This window comes from Cnephaeus nilssonii, assembly GCF_951640355.1.
Source record: "Cnephaeus nilssonii genome assembly, chromosome: 2".
Taxonomy (NCBI): Eukaryota; Metazoa; Chordata; class Mammalia; order Chiroptera; family Vespertilionidae; genus Cnephaeus; species Cnephaeus nilssonii.
Window position 1 is genome coordinate 33136913 of NC_137073.1, and position 26314 is coordinate 33163226.

Sequence of the window (26314 nt, forward strand, 5' to 3'; positions counted from 1 at the left end):
CTCAAAATAAAGACAGCATTAAATATTACGTAAGGTTTTCTTTTATTTAAAAGATCATTCACAAAATACCATATCCATAGATTTACTTTCTGTCATATAGTTGAATGTGTTAAGTGTTTGGAATTCCATTCTTACATTTAAAAGTCAACTGGATTGCCCAGAAGTGTAGCTGAATTTGTTTTGTTCTTAATCTTTTCCACATTGAAGATATAAGTAGGTCATCTGAAAGCATCAGGTTTGGTTACAACCACATAATGCATGTCTTTCTTAAGTTAAGTATTGGTGTTACACAAATGGTTCTTATTTCAGAAGCAAAGATGACAGGTGGAAGGAAAGAAGGGAGAGTTCTGTAAACGGCCGAGACCTTGTAACAAGACAGAGTAGACGCCAAGGACGCCAGCTAAGGACTAACTACTAGCTAAGCACACTGCACTGCGTAGGCCAGGATTCCCCTCAGCCCTCCAGCATGCTGGCGAGGGCCTCTTTTCTCTACCGCTCTAGCTGCTGGCTGACCCTGAATTTCTCCCAATAAAACGAGTGGGACTTGGGTGCTAATGAATTTAATTTGTCCACACATGGGTGTTCAAGCTCAAAAGCTATTGCCTAGACCCCTAGCCCTGGGTAAATGCTGAACACTGTATGTGGGAACAATGAACTCTGTCCCAAAGATGAGACCTAGGAACTTACAGCCACCTACCATTTATTTTAAGGTTCTTGATAGTTATGCATAGTAAAATTCTCAACTCATCAAGTGAAACAGAGTGAAGTGCCAGATTCTAGGCCCATTTTAATTTTCATTATAAAAGTAAAGGATGGTGGGAAGCACAGTATCTCATTGTTAAACTAGGGAACAGATAAATGCAAGGGAGAGATGCAGAATACACAGATAACAGGGATTTGGAAAAAGCAATGTTCACACTATAAAGTGAGCCCAGCACAGCTCTACCACCCCCCCACCCCTCCCCTTTAGTCCCCCAAAGCACCTGTGCCCAGTAAAAAGGAAACCAGCAGCAGGCAGTTCGATACATTCAGCCAGCCAGAGGAGCCTCTCATACAGCTGGTGAAAGGAGGGAACCAGTTTGGACAGTGTTGAAAAGCAGTAATAAAACATGTGAATACAGTAGTGCATTCAACTGATCCTCCCATGTAAACTCCCTACGAACACCTCACATTACCCTTTAGGTTTCACTGTAAAAATCTGAACCTATTCTGCTCAAATAATCCATCTGGGGAGGGGGCCATAGAGAAAGGACTACCTATAAATAGGATGGAGGAAATTTGCAAGAATCAACAGACATTTTATCCTTGTTTTGAAAACAAGGTGTTTCAAAATCTGTATGTTGATCAAAGCTGAATAAAAACAATGCTATCCAATTTGTGACTTCTTTTCTCTGTTTTTTTATTTTATTTTAATTTTTTATTTTGTGTATGTGTATGTGAAAGCCACAGAAATACAGAACTCAACATGCAGGTCGGAAGAGAAGCACTAAAAAAAAAAATCAAAGGAAGTGACTGGAGTCTGGCCAGTGTGTTTAAAGTAAAATGAGAAAGCGAAGGAGAAAAATGAAACAGCACCTCAATTCAAAGAGCTCCCCACATGGTGGCTGCCTTTGTCCCTTTAGAGAAACTCATGTGCTGGAAGGAAACAAGGAACAAGAAGGAAAAAGGACAGAAGGAAATGGGGGAAGGAGTGGCAGAAAAAAAAAAGCACGAAACAGGCACTAGATACAGCAAAGCCAAGAATGTACTAAAAACCACTTGTTAACTGCTGACATGCACTCACAAGCTCTGTGTTTCCTTTGTAAGAAAGGAGGACAAAGGTCAGGCGCAGGAATGGTAACTGCAGGACTGCCGGTCCAGGGGGCTAGCCAGGCTTCGGTCTTGCTCTAACTGCCCCCATACCCCATTCCCTCCCAACCGCCAGCTCATTCTTGCTCCTTGTGAACAACTTCCTCTCTGGGCCGGGCTCCCCCGAAGATAGCAGAATTGGGATTGGCTACTTGGTTGAGGGGTGTTGCAACTGTTCGAGGTTTAAGCTGGAGCCGTGGTCTCTGTGCTCTTTCCTCTGGGAGGGAAAAAACAAGGTTTATAAAGAATGGATCCCATTCCCCACCAGGTAAAATGATCTCTACAGCCCAGCCCAATTCTAAAAATTAACAGCTTTGAAGAACTATTCTATTCCTAGATACACAATAAAGATAAACTTACTATTTAAGACCAAGGGTGGGTCTACAGTAACTGTACATGGCTTAAGGCAAATGTCTATGAGGTACAAAATATAATGAAAAGGTACCCTCCAAGTTGTCGCCATACCTTCTGTTGGTTCTCTGAAATCCATATTGGGCCCTCGGAGGGGAGGGCCATCTCTGAAACGACTCCCCATTGGGGGGCCTGTTCGCCGATCACCTGGGCGACTCCCTCCCCTGCCTCCTAAGAAGTCGTCCCTGAAGCCTGAAGAGAAAGATGACACTGAATTACTTTTGAAACTACTGTCTCAAAGCTGACTACATAGCTTGAGTAAATTGTTTCTGATTTTAAAATTTTAAGTTCTTTAGTTTGTCCAGCATCTGAAGTTTTTCCAAAGTACAATGCATTGAAAATGAGTCCAAATGTGAAACTGTTCGATAATTTCAATGCAAATAGACTTTTTAAATAAAAAAGAATCTTGGGAGAGAAAAATAAAATAAGCTGTTTAAATTCTTAGCCTGCAGGAAAAGTGGAGAACACCGTATGAGACTATATTCTAACACGACTTAAAACAATATGAAAATCCTCAAGGCACATTTTATTATTTTTTCTATTATAAATCTATACAGTTATTAAAAAGATAAACCTGAAATTTAGAAGTGACAATTTAGAATGCAAAAATAACAAGAAAAAATAAAAATACAAAGACAAAACAAAATACGAAGTCACCTCTGGGTGACACTCCCCATTTTCCTGTTCCTGCTGCGTTTCAGGGTGGATCATTCTAAAAGCAAAGCACCTGTGTGGTAAACAAAGCAGTTATCCGAGTAAGGCCCACTCCCTAAGGGGGGCAACGCTGAAGAGCAGAGCACCTCACACCCAACCTGTCCCTCACCTCCTCTACTTGCAAAGGGGTTTCCCTCATTCATTTGTGTATCTGCTAAAACAATTATCAACATAAGGAAATTGCATCTCATTTACAAATGTTAAGAGTAAGTTACAATTCTCATCAGTGTGTAGAAGTATTTTCTCAATGGACTTTAAGGTTTTATTTAGTTTTGTATTTAAGTGCAAGTCCTTCAGTTATTGGAGTTTAAGCTAATGAACCTTTTAACATTGAAATCAGAGTTAACTTACAGTAAAAATATAGCTAATAAGATTGTAATTGAACAAATATGCTTGCCCCTTTGTTTAAGCTCCCAAAGGTGACTACTTTTACTCACTCTAAGGATGGTGCCATTGCTCAAAGCTTTATAGAAATGTATTGTTGAGAAGAATCTTGAGCTTGAGACCTTCTACACTAGAGGCCCGGTGCACAAAATTCGTGCATGGGGGGGGTCCCCCCTCAGCCCAGCCCGCACCCTCTCCAAACCGGGACCACTGGCTCCTAACTGCTCATCTGCCTGCCTGCCTGGTCACCCCCAACTCCCCCCCTCAAGCCGGCCTGGTTACCCCTAACTCCCCGCCGCCCCGCGCTGGACTGGTGGCCCCTTACTGCCCCCTCATGCCATCCTTGTCGCCCCTCACTGCCCTCCCCGCCTGCCTGGTCAACCCTAACTGCTGCCCCTGCCAGCCTGGTTGCCCCACACAGCCTGCTGTTCGGTCATTTGGTTGCCCCTCACTGCCCCCCCCCCCCCCCCCCCGCTGTCCTGGTCACCCCACACAGCCTGCTACTCAGTCATTTGGTCTTCCCTCACTAAGCCCCCTGTTGGCCTGGTCACCCCACAGAACCTGCTGCTCAGTCGTTTGGTTGTCCCTCACTAAGCCCCCTGCCAGCCTGGTCGCCCCACGCAGCTTGTTCTGTTGTCCATTCGGTTGTGACGGTCGCTTAAGCTTTTATATATACAGATTCTTGATCCCCATTATTCATAGATTTTGTATTTGCAAATTCATCTACTTGCTAAATTTACCTGTAACCCCCAAATTGATACCTGCGGTGTTTTCACTGCCATTCAGACATGCAAACAAACAGCAGTGAAAGACTTGAGTCACCTGACTAGAGTATTCTCAGTTGAGGTGGAACAAGACAATACTCTGCCTTGTTTCAGCTCATACTGTAAATAGATTCTTTTCACGACCTATTTAGTGCAAAGTTTTTTTGCTCTTGTGTTTTTTGCTGGTAATTTTTGTTTAAAATGACCCCCAAATAGTGCTGAAAAGCCGTCTAGTGTTTCTAAGCATAAGAAGGCTATGATGTGTCTTAGGGAGAAATACACACTAGATAAGCTTCATTCATGGAGTTACAGTGCTGCTGGCAAGGTCAATATTAATGAAACAACAATATATAGAAAATAAGGTGTCTTTAAATAGAAACACACATAAAGCAAGTTTATGCATACAGCTGCTGACAAAATGCTATGATCAGAGGCTCAAAGAAACCTAACCTTGTTATTTCCCCTAGAAGATGATCAGTATTTGTTAATTCGGTATTCTCATTGATTCTATAGAACCTAACTACTGCATATATGGAGAATAACTCTATCTGTAATGATGGTACTTTTCCTGTTCTTTGAGGGTGGCAAGGATTTTGGAAATAGATCAAGTTATTTAAAACCCAGTTTAGAGACTGAGTTGAACAATACCCATTTTAACAAAGAAAGCAATAAAAACAATTCTAAAAAAGGTTTAGACCAAGTCAGAGCACTGCTTTGGGAGAAAACACATTGGGATGCACGTAGTCAAATATAAGATTCTTCAGTCTTTTAACCTGACACTTTCTCCAAACTAATCTAAACTGTAAAGTGTCCCTTTCCATGTGAGTATGAAAGTAACTTTCCCTTTAATAACGTTAAACCATTTTTTTGCTGCCAGTGTTTAGTAAAACATATCAACTCACACCCACATTGATGAGACAGGTAAACACAACTGCTACTTTGTCCAGGTGGATGTGACAAAGTATAGGAGAAAAAAACCAGTGTACATTATCAGTGACAGCTTCATTGCAGAATATCTTATGATACGAGCACTGGAAAGATTATGAGAAGAGCAAGGCCGACATTAACAAATATCGTTTAATCAATTTGATGAGATTTTCAGGAGGTACACTATGCATAAGAATCTTCTGAGTTTTCTTTACGAAGTTTAGTTAAACACACTGGCTATTTTTGGTAGTGGGACACTTTAATTTTTATTTAATGCTTAATTTTTTTTTTTAGTAGCACATAGCATTAAAAAAATAGCATCATTCTTTTATTTATTTATTTATTTTTAAAAATATATTTTATTGATTTTTTTAGAGAGGAAGGGAGAAGGATAGAGAGTTAGAAACATCGATGAGAGAGAAACATCGACCAGCTGCCTCCTGCACACCCTCCTATCAGGGATGTGCCCGCAACCAAGGTACATGCCCTTGACCGGAATCGAACCTGGGACCTTTCAGTCCGCAGGCCGACGCTCTATCCACTGAGCCAAACCGGTTTTGGCTAGCATCATTCTTTTAAAGAATAACATAGATCTGCTTTTATAAATAATGTATTTAAGCATTACCCTACCGTGTGGCACTTCACCAAAACATTGCAGTTTACACTGAAACTGGTGAGTGGCAAGGTAGTTTCTCTGGCTATGCTCACTATATGTCTCTGCTTCAGAGTTAAAGCCCAAGCTAAGTCAATAGTACAAAGGCACCAGTTGGTTAACTTCCACAGTTCCAGAGCTATGAGCTCCCTGTGCTCTTTCCATAGTACCAGGAATGCACAACTGGCAGGTCAAACACCACCACTCACTGAGCAACTAACTGCTGCACCTGGATTGGCTTTAAGACTTTAAACATTTGTTGCATGTTTCAATCAGAGACTAGCTTATACATAAAATTACAGGTTTACTGGATTATACTGTACTTTTATGAATAAGCTCATTTCTAATTGGCTATAGGACTTTTTAAAAATAAATTATTCAACAGATATAGTCACCTGTTTAGCTAAAGCAGTACTGGAAATAAATTAGAAAACTTTTTAGACTCACAAGACACCTTGCACCAATTTCCCCATACTTACCCATTACTTTATATTGATTTTTGTTTTGATGGGGGTGGGGGGGGCGGGGTGATAGCTGGGTGGGTGGGGGTGTTGATGTTCTCATATATTGGAAGAGTACAGAAATAACCTCAAGTTTATAGGAAAGAAAACACTTATTTTTAATTTTCTACTTTTCTGTTACAGTTGACATTTTTACTACACATATGAATTACTTAAAAAAATAATAATAATAAAGGTAACGAGATGAAGAAATGTCTAAGAGATCTTTCAAAGCAGAGGCCTGGCATGCAAACTGGCCTCTTGAGTTGAGGCTAGGAGGCACCATTTGGCCTGCCTTGGTAAATTAAGAAAAGGAATGGTAGGCCCTGGTCAGGTAGCTCAGTTAGTTAGAGCATTGTCCCAATACTCTAAGATTGCGGGTTTGATCTCTGGTCAGAGCACATATAAGAATCAACCAATGACTGAATAAAATAAATGGAATAACAAATTGATGTTTCTTTCTCTCCCTCTCTCACTCTAAAGAAAAAAGAATAGGAATGGTAAAGTGGATCATGCCCATCATTAAGGCATGAGTTCTGCACCCCTTAAGGAAAAGGTCACAAGGACTCTTTTACCATCTTAGAGGGAGCCACCAGAAATCACAGTTAAAAGGCTTCTGTAAGTTTCTAGAACCTCCATACTATATTTCTAGAAGTAAGAAATAGTATTCTATTTGTGCGGTACACACAAACAAGAGCCACCAAGTAGTTTCCTTAGGCTAGACCCTGTGAGAATGAACAGCTGGCTAAGGAAAGGTAACAAACAAAACAAGGTGGGTCAGTCTAACAGGCCCTACCTCAAATATTTAGGTTCTAATAGAGGCTTATTGCATGCCTGGGTACCTTTTGGGAAAGTTTCATTTGTCAAAGGCATTAAAGAAGTAGTCCGGCTAGGCCGGCTACTCACAAGAAATGTACAACAGCAGCAAGGCCATTGAAAAAGGTTAAGTGGTGATACTTTAAATACTGATACCGGAATTGAAGTCATCCCGGGACTCCCATGCACCTCTAGATTCTCGAGAGCCACCCATTCCTGAGGATACACAAAAAAGATAAAGTTGAGGTCGGATCATTACCTTGCTGCACACACATGGAAAAATTCACTGGGACGATGTACAACTTGTGATGGGAAGTTCAACAAAATTAAAGAGTTTTTGCTGCCAACAGGAAAAACAACCCCAGGCTTGCAGAAGCATCATCTATTTTAAGATTTTATGTTTATTAAAGCTCACAAAAATCTATCAGACCTACAAGACAGAGTTCTACTAGTAACCTTCCAGAGTTGTAACCAGTAAGTTGTATGTTCAGTTTTAGAAGAACCAATCACCTCTGTCATCTGGTCCACCTTTCCTGAATCCAAAGCCACCTTTATCTTGTTTTCTGCCTTCTGCAATGTCCACACGAAGTGACCGATCACCCAACAGCTAAAGATAAGGGGAAAACAGTATAAGTATTAGCAAGAAAAAAACTCAACTACTAACAACATGACAGAGAAAACCTGAACATACTTACTGCACCATCATATGTCAAAGCTTCCTTAAGGGAATCCACCTCGTCAAATTCTACATAGCAGAATCCTGTAAGAAAGAAAACACTCCATTTCCTCAAGAAATTATGGGTTAACACCATGATGGGATCCCTATTTTGTACAACTTGCCCACATCAGAACTACCACTTTTGTTGCATTTAGATGACTGCAGACTAATAGAGCCTGAAAGAACATTTTTACTTTTCAATAAATAGAGCTTGCCCACCAGCGTGGCTCAGTGGTTGAGCACTGACCTATGAACCAGGATGTCATGGTTCGATTCCCAGTCACGGCATATGCCCGGGTTATGGGCTCGATCCCCAATAGAGGGTGTGCAGGAGGCAGCCGATCGATTCTCTCATCATTGATGTTTCTATCTCTCCCTCCCTCTCCCTTCCTCTCTGAAATCAATAAAAATATATTTAAATAAATAGAACTTGATTGGTATTCCTCCCACTCAGTTATATTTTTTCAGAAAGTACTAATCAAACAGGAACTAAAATAGCAGCTGTGTTTTTATAAAGCTCTCATATGTTTTAACCATAATATTAAAACCTTTCTTGGATCATGGCAGAGTTGTTGGTTCTGACTTCTGAATGACTTTGATATACTGTAATTGGGGTTTTAAGACAGATTTCAAAGTCGATATTTTTTAAAAATATATATATTTTATTGATTTTTTTACTGAGAGGAAGGGAGAGGTATAGAGAGTTAGAAATATCGATGAGAGAGAAACATCGATGAGCTGCCTCCTGTACACCCCCTACTGGGGATGTGCCTGCAACCAAGGTACATGCCCTTGACCGGAATCGAACCTGGGACCTTTCAGTCCGCAGGCTGATGCTCTATCCACTGAGCCAAACCGGTTAGGGCAAAGTCGATATTGATATGCTCTGAAGGAGAGGCTGAAGGTGCCTACTACTACTAGGTAGTTGGTATAAAAACCTCTGAATAAGCCTTTCTTTTTACGTGCAACACTCTTGTTCATGTTCCTTGCCACCCGGGGACTACATCTGGGTTAAGTACTTACCCTGCGGTAATATGCTCACACTGTACCCTGCACACCCCACTCCTGCCAGAGTATCCTTATCCTGTGTGAGGATTACACTTTACCTTCAAAGCCCACTAGGCTGCAAGTGCTTTGAAGGCCTGGGTCCAAACTATTCCTGTTCTCCATTTGCTCAGTAAGTACTTACACAAAGAATGTACTGCTTGGCTGGAAAGTGTCCCCTGCCCTCCCACCTTCTTCCCTAAATAGCTTCAATGTTTAGAGAAATTGAGAAAACCACTCCAAAGTTCAAAGAGGCAACCCCAGCCCAGTCACACATCTCACACCCTAGAGTTGCTGAAATGGAAGATGATTTGCTATGAGATAGTCTAAAACCTGCTGCTGCTACTGACTCATCCCAAAGGTTGGCTTCACCTACACATTTTACCTTAACTCTGAATTCCTAAATGCTTTTTAGCAAGCAAACTAGGTGGGACTTACAGAAGATTAATCAATATATTTGTTTTCACTGTTTTAATCACTCGGTAACAAAGTTTCAGGTTCTAAAGTCAAAAAGCTTTCAAAAAGTTTAAAAAATATATCACTACATACAGAACCACTCAGATGAGCAACACCTCTGCTTCTTGTACAGCTCCCCACTGTAAGTCACCACAGTGACTCTACTTTTCATGGACATACTTCTGGATAAATAATGTAAACCAAATGCCTTTATACCTTGCACCAGGCACTTAGCTACTGGGCACGTTTCCCTTCAGGCAACCTTGAAAGCTAGATGATGATGCCATTTGATTCTTCATTCTTACTCCTCTGCTCAACTGCCCTTAAGATACTAATCTATAGACTCTAACTGTATCTGCAATTTGACTCAACCCTCTCCCAAACACATACTCTGAAGTCACAAATGTACAGTGATAATAACACTTATTAGGTTATCTTTTGGAATTTATAATAAATAACTGAATTATAGGAAAACTACCAAGAAAAATGCACGAGTTGGCTAAGGTGAAATACACCGGAAAAATCCTCAGATTTATTTGTTCACTTCTCTCCATTAACTCCTTTAGTGTCAGACAAGACTGCTATATAGGTCAGGCAAAGAAATAGCAGGTTTACTTGGATATATGCCACATATTTCTACAAACTAGACGATGTATAAAATATTTCCCCCCAAGTAGAACTGAAGGCCTATGAGTCAAAGTGCTGTGTTTATTGCAGCTACTTGGACCAAGCAAACATTTAGAACACTTTCATAATTAGAGCCCTGTGGCTCACTAAAACATTCTGGTTTAGACCCTCCCCCCCTTACAATAATGTAAAATAAGAATTTCCTCAAACTCACCTTTGAATTTGTCTGTGTCTTTGTCTCTGACTAGTCGTACGCTCCTTATGCTGAGATCCTTAAAGATAGCATCTATGTCGCCCTGAACCGTATTAAAAGGTAGATTTCCTACATATGCTGTGTAGGGGGGCTCTGTGGGCAGCTCCTTCTGGGTGCGGGAACCATGGCCACCAGCAGTGCCGCGAGACCTAGGAGGGGAAACAGACAGCATTCAAGTCTGTCCATGTATTCCTGTCCCAGATCAGGAAAAATAAAAATGCCATCCAGCCAGCTACACATTCCACTCTAATGTATAATTACATCACCTGGAAATTATAAGAGTATTCCAAATATTATTTATCAAAAAGGTGCCTGTTTCATAGTGACAGAAATATCCCCAGAATCACAGAATCCACTCCCCATGCTTTACTTCACTGGGTCCTCAAATGTGTGGTGGATATTACTTAGCCATTTAAACCTCAATGTCATGTCCTCACATATAACCAGAGTGGTTTACTTGTCCTTGGTTACAGAGCTAAGAAGTGGCAAAGGCTGGACCTTGATTGTGCCTCATCACTGACAATTTGCAGGGGTATAAGTTTAAATCTCAGCTCTGCTACTTACTAGCCATATGATCTAAGCTCACCTTCTCTAAGCATTTATTTGTGAAATTGGGTTAATACTAATAAAGACCTTGAGTTATTGAAAAAATAACAAATGTAAGGTGCTTAAAATTAAAATCCTGCCCAACACACTGTATATGTATAGAGTAACAAGTACCATTATCAACACCACTTACAACCTGAGGTTAATAATGATTTACAGATAATATAAAAAATAAGTGGGGTCATTATACATTTGTCCAAACCCATAGAATGTATAACACTAAAAGTGAACCCTAATGTAACTGGACTTTGGGTGATAATGACATGATGAATGTAGATAATGACGTTATGAATGTAGAAGTTCATTGATTGTAACAAATGTACTACTACTATTCTGCAAACAGGGGAGGCTGTGCATGTGCAAGGGCAGGGTTTATACAGGAACTGTGTAGTTTCTGTTCAATCTTGCCGTGAACCCAAAATTGCTCTTAAAAGTAGTCTATTAAAATGGAAGAATGAATGAATGAATGAACAGGAAGGGGAACTATTCTTTATATCAATAAGAATGTCAGCTAATAAATGTAAAAGGAATCACATAATTAGAAAATCACTACTCTGGAATGTAGTTAGTAGTAACAGATTCAGGCCAGGCTCATCATTGGATGCCTAACCACTGATAAACTGGATTTTGGGGAACAAGATATTCACATGATCTCAAATTATCACCCTATAGATTATTAATCTCAAGGGGGGAAAAGTTTCTTCTTAAACGGAAAAATCTGGCACTCACCACCTTAACCAGGTGATTAAACTTAGTATCCTATATAATAAAAGGGTAATATGCAAATGGACCAAACGGTGGAACCACCAGTCGCTATGGCGTGCACTGACCACCAGGGGGCGGACGCTCAACGCAGGAGCTGCCCCCTGGTGGTCAGTGCGCTCTCACAGGGGGAGTGCTGCTCAGCCAGAAGCCCTGAGCCAGGCTCATGGCTGGCAAGCAAAGCTGCAGTGGCGGAAGCCTCTCCCACATCCACTGCCTCCACGGCAGTGCTAAGGAGCAGCGAGCTGAGCTGTAAGGAGCAGAGTGAGGGCTCCCGGACTGCGAGAGGGTGCAGGACCCCGGGCTGAGAGACCCCACGAGTGCATGAATTTTCATGCACTGGGCCTCTAGTCACTAATAATGAAACAAGCTTACATCGTATGCCTTCTATATTGGCGGGGGTTCTTCAAATATGTCAGTCAGGAAAGACAAAAAAGACAGGGGACTAATGAAATATGACAACCTATGTGTGATCTCTGGATCATGAAATGAATAGCTATAAAAGAAAAAGCAGATGGAGAAATTTGAATATGGCATGTATAGATACTATTGCATCAATGTTAAATTTCTTTTTTTAAAAAATATATTTTATTGATTTTTTTACAGAGAGGAAAGGAGAGGGAGAGTTAGAAACATCGATGGGAGAGAAACATCAATCAGCTGCCTCCTGCACGCCCCCTACTGGGGATGTGCCCGCAACCAAGGTACATGCCCTTGACCGGAATCGAACCTGGGACCTTTCAGTCCGCAGGCTGACGCTCTATCCACTGAGCCAAACTGGTTAGGGCATATCAATGTTAAATTTCTTACCAATGACAATTGCTACTGTAGTCAGTCAGTCAGTAGAATGCCCTTTTTCTCAAGAGACTTAAAGTATTCAGGGTGATGTGTCGAGACAGCCAACATTTATTTTCAAAGGGTTCAGTATAAAGGATGTGTGTGCATGTATGTATATATAGAGCAAATGTGAAACTTGTTAATAATCTATCAGAGTCCATTGTGTCGTTCTTTCAAATTTACTATAGATCTGAAATTTTTTCAAAATAAAATGTTCGCAGAACACAGAAGGGAAAAAATTAAAAGGGAGGCATTATTTCTTTTAAAATAAATATTTAAAACAAATGAGTCTCAACAACCAAAGATCTGCTCAAAGTCATCCTTTTTGCAGGGGAAATATGAAAGTCAGCCCTGGAATGCAACCTCATTTCCATATATTGCTAGAAGTATCATGGAAGAAATTTCACATCTTCCCTTGAAATAAACTCCAGGTAAATATTTAGTAATAAATATAATTCTTTAAAAAAATGTTTTATTTATTGATTTGAGAGGGGAGGGAGGAAGGAAGGTGAGAGGGGAGGGAGGCAGGGACAGAGGGAGGGAGGCAGAGAGACATCTATTTGTTGTTCCACTTATTTATGCATTCATTGGTTGCTTCTTGTATGTGCCCTTACTGGGGATCGAACCCGCAAACTTGACATATAGGGACGATGCTCTAACCAACTGAGCTACCTGGCAGGGTTAAATATCATTCTTTAGGACATTTTTTTTTCTGAAAAGAACCAAGCCATGACAATTCTTAGATGACTAAACATTTTAAGTTTAATAAAGACTCAGAATTCTGCTACTTCCAAACAGGAATTATTAAGTACTAGAGTCCTGGTGCACGAAATTCGTGCACTTGGGGTGGGGTGGGGGTATTCCCCCAGCCCAGCCTGCACCCTCTCACAGTCCAGGAGCCCTTGGGGGATGTCCAACTGCTGCAGAGGTGGGAGAGGCTCCCGCCTGCCATCGCTGCTGCGCTCGCCAGCCGTGAGCCCGGCTCAGAGCTTCTGGCTGAGCAGCGGAGCTCCCCCTGTGGGAGCCCACTGACCACCAGGGGGCAGCTCCTGCGTTGAACTTCTGCCCCCTGGTGATCAGTGCACGTCATAGCGACTGGTCGTTCCACTGTTCGGTCGATTTGCATATTAACCTTTTATTATATAGGGTTATTCTGTATTCTGTCCTAAGAACACCAGAAAAAAATAGGTTTATTAAGTGAATTGCATCCCACTCCCCGCTCTCCAAAGGTTAGCAAATGTTACTTATTTTGCATTTTTAACACTGCTGATAGTGTACAACACAACTGTTATTATCTCAATACCATAAAACCTAAATTACTTTCAATAAGATACTCTTTAGAACTGGATACCGAATACATAAGATACAGTATAAACATACAGAAAAATGTCAAAATGGAGTATGAAAAATAAACACTTTAAATTCATTTATGCAACATTTATTAAATATCCGATGGAAAACAGTCCCGCGCCTTCAATCAGCTCACAACTGAGTAGCACCTATAAATCACAAATAACTATTTGCATACGTGTTTGTGTATATATTCTCTTATTGTTGATTCTGCGACTTTGAGCAAAATAACATTTAACAAAGTACCAGCCTATATATAGCTCAGTTGGTTAGAGCATCATCCCCATATACCACAGTTGTCGGTTTGATCTGTCAGGACACATACAAGAAGTAACCAATGAATACATAAATAAGTGGAACAACAAATTAGTGTTTCTCTCTCTCTCTCTTAAAAAAAAAAAAAAAAAGGAAAAAAAATTTAAATGTTAAAAAAATATATAATAAAACAATTTTGGCATAGACTAATTAATTAATATAAACCAAGAGTTTAAGTTCCTACAGCATCACACCAATGTTATTAAGATACTGCATTGAATGAAATGATATTATTTGAGGACCTGCTGTATATGTAAAAAAAGAAAAAAGCTACAATCATTTTTATTTAAATTTAAGGTGAAGGGGAGCATATAGAGATGATAAATTCCATGTGTATGTTTAATAAATCAGGAAAATGGAGGGAGGAAGGCTTGCTGACAGGGCATATTAAATGTTTACATGAGAACTTATGGAGTGTGTTCCATGTAGAACTGAAAAGATAGGGTCAGATGACGTCGGATTGAATAGGGAGCCAGAAGAGCTTTGATAAGAACTGCTGCTGCCTCGATGAATGGTAATAAGATAATGGGGACACTAATAAGAATGTAGTAGGATAAGAAGCCAGCTTTGGGAAGACAGAAGAACCCCATTTTAGGGAAGCAGTATTTTAAGCGCTAAAACTAAACTAACCCAAGTCCAACAACTTGCTCATTTCACCCTAGCCTCACAAAACCACCAGTGGCTTAATACTTTAGACTAAGCATGTGAAACTCAAAGGCTAACACAGACCAAATAAATTTGGCATGTGGCATTGTGCTAGATCCTACATAAAAACACAATAAGACTGTCTTTATAAGAGTAAAATACAAGTAAGCAACAAAGACAGAACCCATTGAGCATGCTTAAAGGAAAATAGTCAAAATGTGTAACCTATCTTCCAGACAATAAAAAAAGTTAGGCTCTCAAAAGTTAAGCCCTTATTTCACTTACACCATCTACTATTAATACCTTACATTAAATAAGATATACTAGTTATAATCACTGAACCAATGTTGATACATTATTAACTAAGTTCAGTTTATTAATATTTCCTTAGTTTTTACCTAGTGTCCTTTTTTCTGTTCCAAGATCCCATCTAAGATGCCATACTAATTTTAATTGTAGTTTGTTTTGTTTTTTTTAACTAGCCCAACAAAACTTGGATTAAGGCACTTTATTATTTCCAAGTAGATCTCCCTCTAAGTATATGCATTTTCTAAGGCCTTCAGTCAGCATTCAAAATTAAAACCCTTCATCTTGATAACTGATCATTTACTATAGGATGTACATGAAAGCCTCTGCAGGAGATCTGTCCTATACACTGCTTTTTTTTTTTTTTAAATATATTTTATTGATTTTTTACAGAGAGGAAGAGAGAGGGACAGAGAGCTAGAAACATCGATGAGAGAGAAACATCGACCAGCTGCCTCCCGCACACCCCCCACCGGGGATGTGCCCGCAACCAAGGTACATGCCCCTGACCGGAATCGAACCTGGGACCCTCGAGTCCGCAGGCCGATGCTCTATCCACTGAGCCAAACCGGTTTCGGCTATACACTGCTTTCAACTCCCAATTATATTATCTGGTACTTACCAAGGGTGGAAGCAATGAAGTCATAAGCCTAGCAACTACTTTAGCCTCACAAATAACTTCTCTCACCAATATGAGTATTCTTATTTGGAAATATTTTTTTAACAGAGGGTTCCATGTATTTAGATGACAACTCCAATTAGGTACTTACGTGTTATTCAAAAAATTATGTTGGCTGTGACCAACACCAAGAAATACATTTTATATCATGACTTAATATCTCTGCACTTTACACAAATAAAAGCTTGCCCAAGCCCTAGCTGGTTTGGTTCAGTGGATAGAGCAGTGGTCGGCAAACTCATTAGTCAACAGAGCCAAATATCAACAGTACAACGATTGAAATTTCTTTTGAGAGCCAAATTTTTTAAACTTAAACTTCTTCTAACGCCACTTCTTCAAAATAGACTCGCCCAGGCCGTGGTATTTTGTGGAAGAGCCACACTCAAGGGGCCAAAGAGACGCATGTGGTTTGCGAGCCGCAGTTTGCCGACCACTGGGATAGAGCATCAGCTTTCGGACTGAAGGGTCCCGGGATCGATTCCAGTCAAGGGCACATGCCTGGGTTGCAGACTCGATCCCCAGTAGGGGCCATGCAGGAGGCAACCGATCAATAATTCTCTCTCATCACTGATGTTTCTATCTCTCTCTCCCTTTCTCTGAAATCAATAAAAACATATTAAAAGAAAAAAAAAAGCTTGCCCAACAGCACTAACTCAGTAAAATACACACTATTCTCTATTCCATTTCATCTTGCCAGGGCCCACTAAAGTAATCTAATCATCTACCAATAGGACACAACAGGCAGTTTATAAGCCTTGTTTTAGACGAATAGTCAACTTAAGGGGAACTTCTGGTTTACATAGTCTTTTAGGGAATTTTCTTACTAGGAAAAAGGCATATATCATAACATTCTAAGTTTTGGATTTCCACACATTAATGAAAGCAAATAATCAAGTTATTAATATAATAACTGTATGTGGGCGAAAGGTTACTCAATTAAAAAGTCCCAGATTTCCAGAGGAAATAAAATCATAATTCTCAGATCTATTTATTGGTCCTAAGAGAATACTGCCACAAAAAAGCTCCAGTGTAAACTATATCTATGGATTAGTTCTGAACATTATAGGTTGAGTTCTTTTTCTAAATTAGAATGCTTATTATTTGACATGACATTCTACAAACCAGCTCCAATTAATTAATTTTAAATAAAGTTTCACATTTCCATTCAATGTTGGATTTTATATAGTCCACAATTTAAAACCACACAATTTACTTTAAAATCTAGAGTTCATTTTTTACTTTTAAAAAAATGTATTTTTATTGATTTCTGAGAGGGAAAGAGAGAAACATCAATAATGAGAAACATTGATCAGTTGCCTCCTGCATGCCCCACACTGGGGATTGAGCCCGCAATCCAGGCATGTGCCCTGACTGGGAATTGAACTGTGACCTCCTGGTTCATAGGTCGATGTGAAATCACTGAACAACTCCGGCTGGGCTTTGTACTGTAGTCATATTTTTTTAAAGTTTTTATCTTTGAAACTCATACTAAAGTACTTCCAGATGAAATGACACTAAGATTTGCTTTAAAATAATCCAGAAATTTGTATAAGAGGAAAGTATGGAGGTACAGATGAAATAAGAGTGGTCATTTTTTTAAAAAAAGTAGGTAATAGCCCTAGCCTGGATCAGTGGATAGAGCATTGACCTATGGACTGAAGGGTCCTGAGTTCGATTCCAGTCAAGGGCACATACCTCAGCTGCAGGCTTGATCCCCGGCCCTGGTGGGGGTGCATTCCAGAGGCAACCCATTGATGTGTCTTTCTCACATCGATGTTTCTCTCTCTCTCCTTTCCACTCTCTAAAAAAATAAATAAAAAATCAATGGAAAAATATTCTCAGGTGAGGAATAACAAACAAAAGTGGGTAATAGATATATGAGTGGGTCATTATAGTAGACTGCTTTTGTGTTTTAAGTTTTTCTATAATCAAATATTTTTGCAGATTTCAACAAGCCACGTATATGAATAACCTTTTAGACAACTGGGAAAAAATGAACATGGACTAGGTAACAGAAAAACTGCTAGTTTAAAAAAAAACTCTTCTCAATTAGACACACAGCCCTAGCTGGTTTGGCTCCGTGGATAGAGCATGGACTGAAGGGTCCTGGGTTCGATTCTGGTCAAGGGCACATGCCCGGGTTGCAGGCTCAATCCTCAGTGTGGGGCATGCAGAAGGCAACTGATCAATGATTCTCTCTCATCATTGATGTTTCTATCTCTCTCTCCCTCTCCCTTCCTCTCTAAAATAATAATAATAATCCTACATAATAAAAAGGTAATATGCAAATTGCATCACTCCGCTACGCCCATGATTGGGCTGGCTGGAGACGCGGGGGCGGAACTCAGGGTGGCCAATTGGCTGGTGGTAAAAGCGGGGGGCGGGGACTCACGAGTCCCGGACCCCTGCTCCTCCTCCTAAAGGCCGGAGCTGCGGAAGGACCCATGGGGCCGGCGGAAGACGCTGGTGGTGGCCGATTGCGTGGCTGCCCGCACCAGTTTTCCGCCAGCAGCAGTTTTCCTCTGGCCACCCGCCGATCGGAGTTCCTCTCGGGGTGGCCGATCGTGCTGGCTGGAGGCACTCTGATCGGCGGGTGGCCAGAGGAAAACTGCTGCTGGCGGAAAACTGGTGCCGGCAGCCAGGTGAAGGAAAAGTCTATTGCATGAAACTTCGTGCAACGGGCTTCTAGTAATAATAATAAATAGACACATAGTTAAGTATTTCAAACACTTTAAGATTGAATGATAGGATGGCTGGAGTTGGTCTTAAAATATTCTATCCTCTCCCCACAATGGAGAAGATAAATGAAACAGGAATAGCAAAAAATGTTTATGAAGTTAACTCTGAGAAATGGAGAGTAGCTTAGCTTAATGGGTAGTTTTTGTTTGAGATGATGCACAAATTCTGGAAATAGAATGGTAATGGTTACACACCATTGTGATTACTGAATTGCAACCCCTGTGAACATTAGTGACACTGAATTGTACACTTAAATGGTAAATTATATGTTATATATATAAAGCCACAAACACACAAAAAAGAAACCGGGTAAGGGCAGCATAAGGGTCTCCACTTCTGTTTATGTATGAAAATGTTCAGATTAATGTTTAAGTGTTAAGTAAAATGAGAAACTGGTAAATTCCAGCCCAATATAGACCACATTGAAGTTCTTCCATTACCGATTACCTCAAATAGCAATTCTTCATATATTTTCAACCTCTAAAGAACACTAAAATTTACTTCCTTTGATTCCAGCTCTGTCCTCCAGAGTCACACCTTTCTTCTATTTAACAGTGCCTTAGGCTTACTAACTATGGTATTCCTGTTAAATTTTTCCTTTTTATCAGAGACCTACACTGATCTTATAATTGGCCTTAGCACAAATCAAGAAGGGGGCACTAAAATGATTACTCATGCTTCACTTGCAGTACTTAAGGGGGGGGGGGGGAAGCCAGCTTCAGTAAAGAATGTCTTTGATAAAGCAGTAAAAATTATTAATTATATTAAATTGTGACCCACTTTTTAATATCTCGTTATGAGATGGGGACAAAGCACTTCTGCTACTTACAGAAGTACGATGGTTATCTCCAGGAAAAGCACTCATGTAAGTGAGTTACAAGCTGTACTAGCTATTTGTTTCATGAAACATCATTTTTACCCGAAAGAATTGACAAACTGGTTATGCAGACGGGAATTTGGCAGACATTTTCTTGAAAATGAAGTGAGTCTGTCACTTCAAGGAGAACAATAGTACCTGTTGCCAATGATAAAATGAAGGCTTTCAAGCAAAAAAATAGAACTTTAGAAAACTTGTACTCATCAACATAAGCTTGGCAGACTCCCAATACCTGAAATTTTCAGGTGAAAATTGATAGTGATAGCAATAAACATGATTTTTGATATGGTATAAAGAAATGTGTCAACATTTGGAAGATCTGCATAATTCAGTCGAACTGGCATTGCTTAAATGACCCTTGTGTATCATTTCATTCAAAACATAAGACACATTCTCTCTGGCTGGTGTGGCTCAGTCGGTTGAGCCTCATCCCATGCACTGGACAGTCGCAGGTTCAATTCCCGGTCGGTATGTGTATGGGAAGCAACCGATAGATATTTCTCTCTCCTCCCTTCTTCTTTCTCTAAAATCAATAAAAAATATATACTTCTTAAAAAATAAATATATATTTCTTCATGTTAACAGTATGAAAAGCCTATTGATCAAGTTTCAGATTATATACTGCAACTAACCTTTATGGAAACTGATACTTATTGAGTTTTGGTATAGCAGCAAATAAGAATACCCACAATTACCTGAAAAGGCTATTAAAATACACCCTTTTCCAACTTATCTGTGTAAGGCTGGAAAATATATACTTTTGTTCACATACCTATGTCAACCAAAACCTAACTCAGAAGCAGGTATGAGAAATTGACTATCTTCTATTAAGCCAGTTCAAAAGGCTCCAAAAATGCAACTGATTAATTACAGAAGAAGGCGTGTAGAATAAGGGAGACCAGTCTCCATCTACCCTAGACAATGCTTACTGGAGGTGCTGTATTTTCAATGCAGTATCAACATGTTGGAGTACATCCAAAGGACCCCATCAAGAAGAAGCATTTAGGAACCATGACATGGGGAAAACTTCAAAGAATCTAGGACATTCAATTTTAAAAGACGACTTTAATGAAAAGGTCACGAGGCAGTGCAGGCTCTCTGGCCCAACTCTTCCTTTTCTTAGGGTAAGATGGGGACTGATCTTGGACTGACAACCCCCCCAAAACATTCTGCTTTGGATGTTCTAATTTGGATGTCATAATTCAAGTCTTCCCAGAATACTCAGGTTAGTTTCAGACAGAAATATAAATGCGAAAAATATACTAAAAAAGTTTTTAGAAATCTCAGAGGCATTTACATTAAACATTTCAAGCATAAATTCTGTAACAAACCAACAATTTCAAAGAACAAATTACTTACTACTCACTTATAATACTCATTGTACCCTAGAGGAACAGATTTCTTACTTGGATTTAGATATACAGCCAGTTGAGTAAAAACTCACTCTAGTTAACTCAACAGAACTTTTCCCACTCTACTAACCTCAAGGGAAATATTTTAAGAATTAAAAAAAGTTATAAACCAATAGCTACCAATTATTAAGCATTTTTATGTACTATTGTGTCACACTTACATATATATCTCATTTAATATTCCCAACAGCCCATCAGAGGAGTTTCTATCTTACAAGTGGAGAAAATGAGACTCGGAGAGGTAAGGGAACTTTTTCCAGGTCACACAGCTAATACATGGCTGAGCTTACACTCAAGCTCTGGTCTGCCTGATTAAGAATCTAGGGCTTTTGCCCTAGCTGGTTTGGCTCAGTGGATAGAGCATCTGCCTGTGGACTGGGGGGTCCCAGGTTTGATTCCGGCCAAGGGCACATGCCTAGGTTGCGGGCTCGATCCCCAGTGGGGGGTGTGCAGGAGGCAGCCGATCAATGATTCTCATCATTGATGTTTCTATCTCTCTCTCCCTCTCCCTTCCTCTTTGAAATCAATAAAAATATCCTATCTAATAATAGAGTAACATGTAAATTACCATCACTCCGCTATGCCCACGATTGGGTGGCGGGAGGCTGGGGGCGGGACTCTGGGTGGCCTATCCGGCCATTGAGAGGCACGGATCCACTGCCACTGAGGGGGGGCTACCCTGCTGTTGAGAGGCGTGGGGGGGGGGGGTACTCCCGCCCCCTGTGCCTCTCAACGGCCAGATCCGCGGCCGCTGAGGGGGCCTGCCGCAAACACCCAGCTGCGCCTCTCAACGGCAGGGTAGCCAGGTGTCCGCGGCAGCCCCCCTCAGCAGCCGCGGACCATCAAAAGTGGGGGAGCTGGGTGCCTGGTGCACCAGCGGACAGGCACCCAGCTCCACCGCGAAAAGCAAAAGCGTGTAGGGGACCCTACACGTGCATGATTCAATCATTCACTGGGCCTCTAGTATTAAAAATAAATAAATAAAAAGAATCTAGGGCTTTTGCCTGAACTGTCTCCCAGATACTTCTTGGTAAAACCAAGTATTTGTGGTAACACATTTCATAGAGAATGATTTGGAATCAAGCACACTGGGAGACTGGGGAGAAGGATGACAACAAACCAAAACAACTTGTCATTTGATATGTAAACAGAATTTTCCCCTTATTGATTTTTTTTTTTTTTTTAGAGAGACTGGAAGGGTGAAAGAAGGAGAGGGAGAGAGGAAGAGTGGGGGAGAGAGAGAACCCCTGACTGGGAATCGGACCCGAGACCCTTTGGTGCACTGGCCGACACTCCAACCACTCAGTAACACCGGCCAGGGCAGTAAACAGCATTTTAGTCAGCTTTTCAATACCTTTACAGATCCTGGTATCAGTGGAAATAGCTACTATTTTTATACACTACTTTCTTTTCTGTTTTAAGTTAAAATATGCTTAGAAATTTAGAGATGCCAAGCTAAGCCTTACAAGACTCAAAGTTTAGAATTCTAACCCCCTTAACTGGAATCTGATAAAGAATACTTAAGAGTTTGGTAGTTCAATCAATTTTTAGCAGATACAATTTCATCAATCTCAATTCTTGCTAATTCCAACCCAAGTCTCAGGATTGGTGGTTTTAGGTTAAACACTCAGAAGGCTTTTATTGCAGTCAGAAATGTAAAATCATATTGCTCTCCACTTTATTGGCAATGGCAAATGAAAAACTGGTGCCTCAATGCTAATTTAGCAAACTGAAAAAAAATAAAAATAAAAAAATCCAAACACACACACACACACACACACAAAAATCAAACCCCAAAATATATTCTAGATTTGGCACAACCAACTCTTTGATAATTTGGGGAAAAATTTTTTTTCATCCTCACTTGAGGATATTTAACACTGATATGAGATATCGATTGGGCCAGGACGGGAATTGAACATGCCACCTTTTGGTCCCAGGGCGAATGCTCTAACTGAGCAAACTGGCCAGGGTGATAATTTGGTATGTTTTGACTTGCTTTCTGAGCAACAATGTAGCCTCTGGTTCTCTTCTTGGCTGCTGAGGAAATGCCTTTATAGGCTAGGAAAATAAAGCAGTTGTTCAATATTGCTTCCAACAACTGCACTGGTTATTACATATGACTATAAAATAAACTTATGGGGAAGGTGTAATTATAAAAGCCAAGTTTTTAGATTGTGACTGTACATTTCAAACTTGTATTTTTTTCACCTGTGGCCCAAATGGTTTAGAGTTTAAGGCATCTCTTCTAGCTAAGGTGTATTAGACTAGAGCAGTGGTCACGGACCACCAGTTGGTGACTGCTGGACTAGAGGGAAGGGGCCTTACAAAAGTACCAACCAAAGCAATATAAGACCGGCTTTCCATCGATGGGATAATTTTCTATAATGCTTAAGCATTGTATTTGAACATAAGCAACAGCACCAAGACATTTATTGGTGTGAACATACTTCAAATAACAATTGAAATTATTGTTAAAGAATATCTGGTCAACTATCCTACCATCTTGCTAAATTTCAGAAATCCCAATAACAGATAAAATTAAATCAATATTGATGAAATTAAAATAACATTTACTGGAAAAGGAAAGCTTTGGTACAGACCACAAAACTACAAGTCTGGTCCTCTGTGAAATTTTTGGACTCACTCCAGACATTATCTGAATGAACACACAATTCACCAATAGGTTTTTAAGAATCTGAGCAATATTTCTTATGTACTTTTACATGAATATGAAGTCAAATGGAAAACTTCAAGGTCATATGTAGAAGGTGCTTAACAGTAAAGGGACTTTTTATTAGGAAGCTTAGGTGATGTAGAATGCTAGCTAATGTTCTCTCATACCAGTTTTTGGAGAACATCTGGGCAAATGGCTAACATTTTCATTTGTCTTTTGATATTTGAAATAGCATATTAAGAGAATTTTACCTTTTTTTTTTTTTTAAATCCTCACCAGAGGATATTTCCCCCACTGATTCTTTTAGAGACAGTGGGAGGGAGTTGGGGTAGAGGGGGGGGGGGGGGTTGGGGAGAGAAACATCAATATGAGGCATATTGAACCTGCAACCTAGGTTCATGCCCTTGACAGGGAATCTCACCAGAGACCCTTTGGTGCACCAGCCAACACTGACCACTGAACAACACCGGCCAGGGCAAGAGAATTTTACTTTTGATCACTCTTTATTATTCAAGTCACTCCAACTGTCAAAACTGACAGCCACTAGAAGTCTAACTCAAACACCTCAAGTCACCAGAAGAGATGGCAAATTTATGAAAAGGTAGAATTAAAAAAAAAGTCCCCGGGGTTCAGTATGATATGATTTACTTTTCATTGGTCCTCAACCAATGAAAAGTCCTTGGATCTGCCTCATATTGAACTACTTATTCTGTTTAAAAGTAGTTTCCCTGGGTACTTCTAAATGAAAGTTAAAAAAAAACCCACCCCCCCCCAAAAAAAACCTAGTTATTAAATTTCAAGTACAAATCTGATGTCTAGAAACCTACCCCAAAGGCAACAATTTCACATGTCATCCAACATCTATTTCTTTTTTATTAGCAAATAAAATATCCTTTGAAATAACAGGTGGCTCCACTTCCATGTTATAGTGTAATGAGTGATCCTGGGTACTCTCCCAAACGCAAACAAGCCAGTTCTGGGGCATTCCCAAACTAAGGCATTAAAAGATCCTTCTTCACCAAACAAAGATACTCTGGGGATGGACACCCAGGAGGCTGGACAGCTCAGCAGGTACTATTGTGGTGTTATCCTGGGAAAGCAATCTTTCTGTGAAAGCACACAAAGGCCAAGTGTGTCCTTGAGAAATAGCAAGATGTTTATAGCCTACCTTCTAAATCCTGCAAGGAGGTAACTTGTATTAATGATTTTTCTTTTAAACAAGGCGCCTCAATTAGATATAGTGTATAGATGGCCAGAATCAGAATGAGGCTAAAAGCGATTGCTTCTCTAGGTCAGAACGAGAAACTAGGGAGAAATAAAAATTTCTGCCAGCAAGCACGTAGCAACTGTCAATAATGAAAAATGCTCTGATGTATTTGTTTTGGTTGGCCTCCCCTCTCCCGACGTGAATCGGGCCATTCCCTGGCTCCAGCAGCCCCGGAAGGGGAAGGGGATGGCTCCTCTCTCGGCCTCCCGACATTCCCCAGTTGGCTGGCCTCTTGGCGAAGGGGGTCAGGGCGCCGGAGGCACAGGCCAACAACAGGGGGGCCGGGGCGGGGGCGGGAACCCGAGCGGGGCCGGCTGCGGCCCCGACCCCGCGCTGCAGCAGAGCCCCCGTGCTGGCCCTGCCGTCCTGGGGGGATGGGGCTGGAAGCGGGAGCTCGTCTTCCCGGGCGCTCGGTGCCGCCACGGTTCGGCCTGGCGGCCGAGGAAGGGGGAAGACAACACGTCGTCGCCGGCAGAGCGAGGGATCCGCCCTGCGAGCAAGACCCCGGGAGCCTAACCGCCCCCTCCCCGAGCGCGCCATTTCCAGGCCCCAGCCCTCCAGGCGCCTCTCCCAGGCCTCCGCCGGCCTGGCCCGGACCCGACCTCTCGCCGCCCTGGAGACCCCGACTCCGCCCGCTCCCCACGCCCGGCTGGGGTGCGCGCATGGCCGCCTCACCCTCTGCCGCCGCCGAAGCTGCTGTAGGCCCGATCGTCGTAGGTATCGAAGTCCGCCATTTGCCGTCTCCGCTCCGAGAGGAACCAGGGTGAACGAGGAAGGACCCCGCAATATAACTCCCCCCGCCCTGCCGCCGGGGCTGTCCGCAGCGCCGCCTGATCGCAAATCGCATGCACGCACGCACATGCGCGCGCACGTACGCCGCGCCGCGCCCGGCCTGGCGCGCTCTGCGGCCCACGTGTTGCGGTGGTGTGTGTGCCCGGCGTCTGGCCTCGTGCCCCGGCCCATTGTGTGCTAGTCCGGCGGCTTCACCTGCAGCCGCCTCCTGCCACCGCCCCGCCCCACCCGTGGCGCGAGGCTCGCCCTGCCTCGGGACTCTCCAGGGGCTCTGTCCGCGCGCCCAGACGGCCGCTCTCCCGGCTGGCCTTGGACCCTGTGCCAGGCCTGCAGTCCTTTCTGCTTTCGCCCAGCTTTCCGTAATCCAGAACTGGCGGGAACCCGGAATCCTGCTCAGCTTGGCCGCACTCCGACACCTCTTCCCGGCCAAGGAGTCGCTGGCTTACGCCAAAGGGTTACCTCCTCCGGGTTGGAGACCCCAGAGCTGGGCACTCGCTGAGAATGCACAGGGTCGAAAGGCTCTGAAGGGGTGAGATTGGGGTCAGTATCCGAGCTTGTGGGGCGATGGGAGTACAGATAAGGGTTTGAGGTAGGGGTGGGCAATGAGATTAGAGTGTAGGTTGTAGTTGAATTAGCAAGAGTCGGTGCATCTCACGTTTTGCATAAGTTACTGGGCTGGAAAAGAATTCAATCCTGACGTGAATTCCATCTAGCAATAACAGACTGGCTATTCAATGACAATTACATTGGTAATTGCTGAGGTTTGTGTTTGAGATTGTGGTCATATGGGATACTCCAAACCCTAATGTGTCTAGGCACAATTTAAAAGAACCTCAGAATTCTTGCATATTCCCAGTAAGTATAAAAAGAGTATACTAAGGCCCTGGCCTGTGTAGCTCAGTTGGTTGAGTGGCATCCCATGCACCGAAGGTTGCC

At 41.7% G+C, this 26314-nt stretch overlaps 1 protein-coding gene across 2 annotated transcripts; it reads right to left on the bottom strand.

The window, feature by feature from the left end:
• EIF4H (eukaryotic translation initiation factor 4H) lies at positions 1-25420 on the bottom strand. 2 transcript variants are annotated; one of them, XM_079796629.1, is made up of 7 exons: positions 25262-25420; positions 10076-10263; positions 7712-7776; positions 7527-7623; positions 7173-7232; positions 2314-2451; positions 1-2065 (listed from the first exon to the last, which is right to left on the bottom strand). In XM_079796629.1, the coding sequence occupies exons 1-7, from the start codon at positions 25318-25320 to the stop codon at positions 1926-1928; spliced, it is 747 nt and encodes a 248-aa protein (XP_079652755.1). In that variant the 5' UTR covers positions 25321-25420; the 3' UTR covers positions 1-1925. The 2 variants fall into 2 exon arrangements, with proteins under 2 accessions (XP_079652755.1, XP_079652756.1); XM_079796630.1 differs by lacking the exon at positions 7173-7232.
• Positions 25421-26314: the final 894 nt, after the last annotated feature.

What these genes read in the sequence shown, in the direction of transcription:
- EIF4H (XM_079796629.1), bottom strand. Translation starts at nt 25,320, where the DNA reads ATGGCGGACTTCGATACCTACGACGATCGGGCCTACAGCAGCTTCGGC. An exon ending in AGACACAGACAAATTCAAAG is followed by an intron (nt 7,777 to 10,075) that starts GTGAGTTTGAGG and finishes TCTTTCTTACAG; the next exon opens with GATTCTGCTATGTAGAATTT. An exon ending in CTTTGACATATGATGGTGCA is followed by an intron (nt 7,624 to 7,711) that starts GTAAGTATGTTC and finishes CCTTATCTTTAG; the next exon opens with CTGTTGGGTGATCGGTCACT.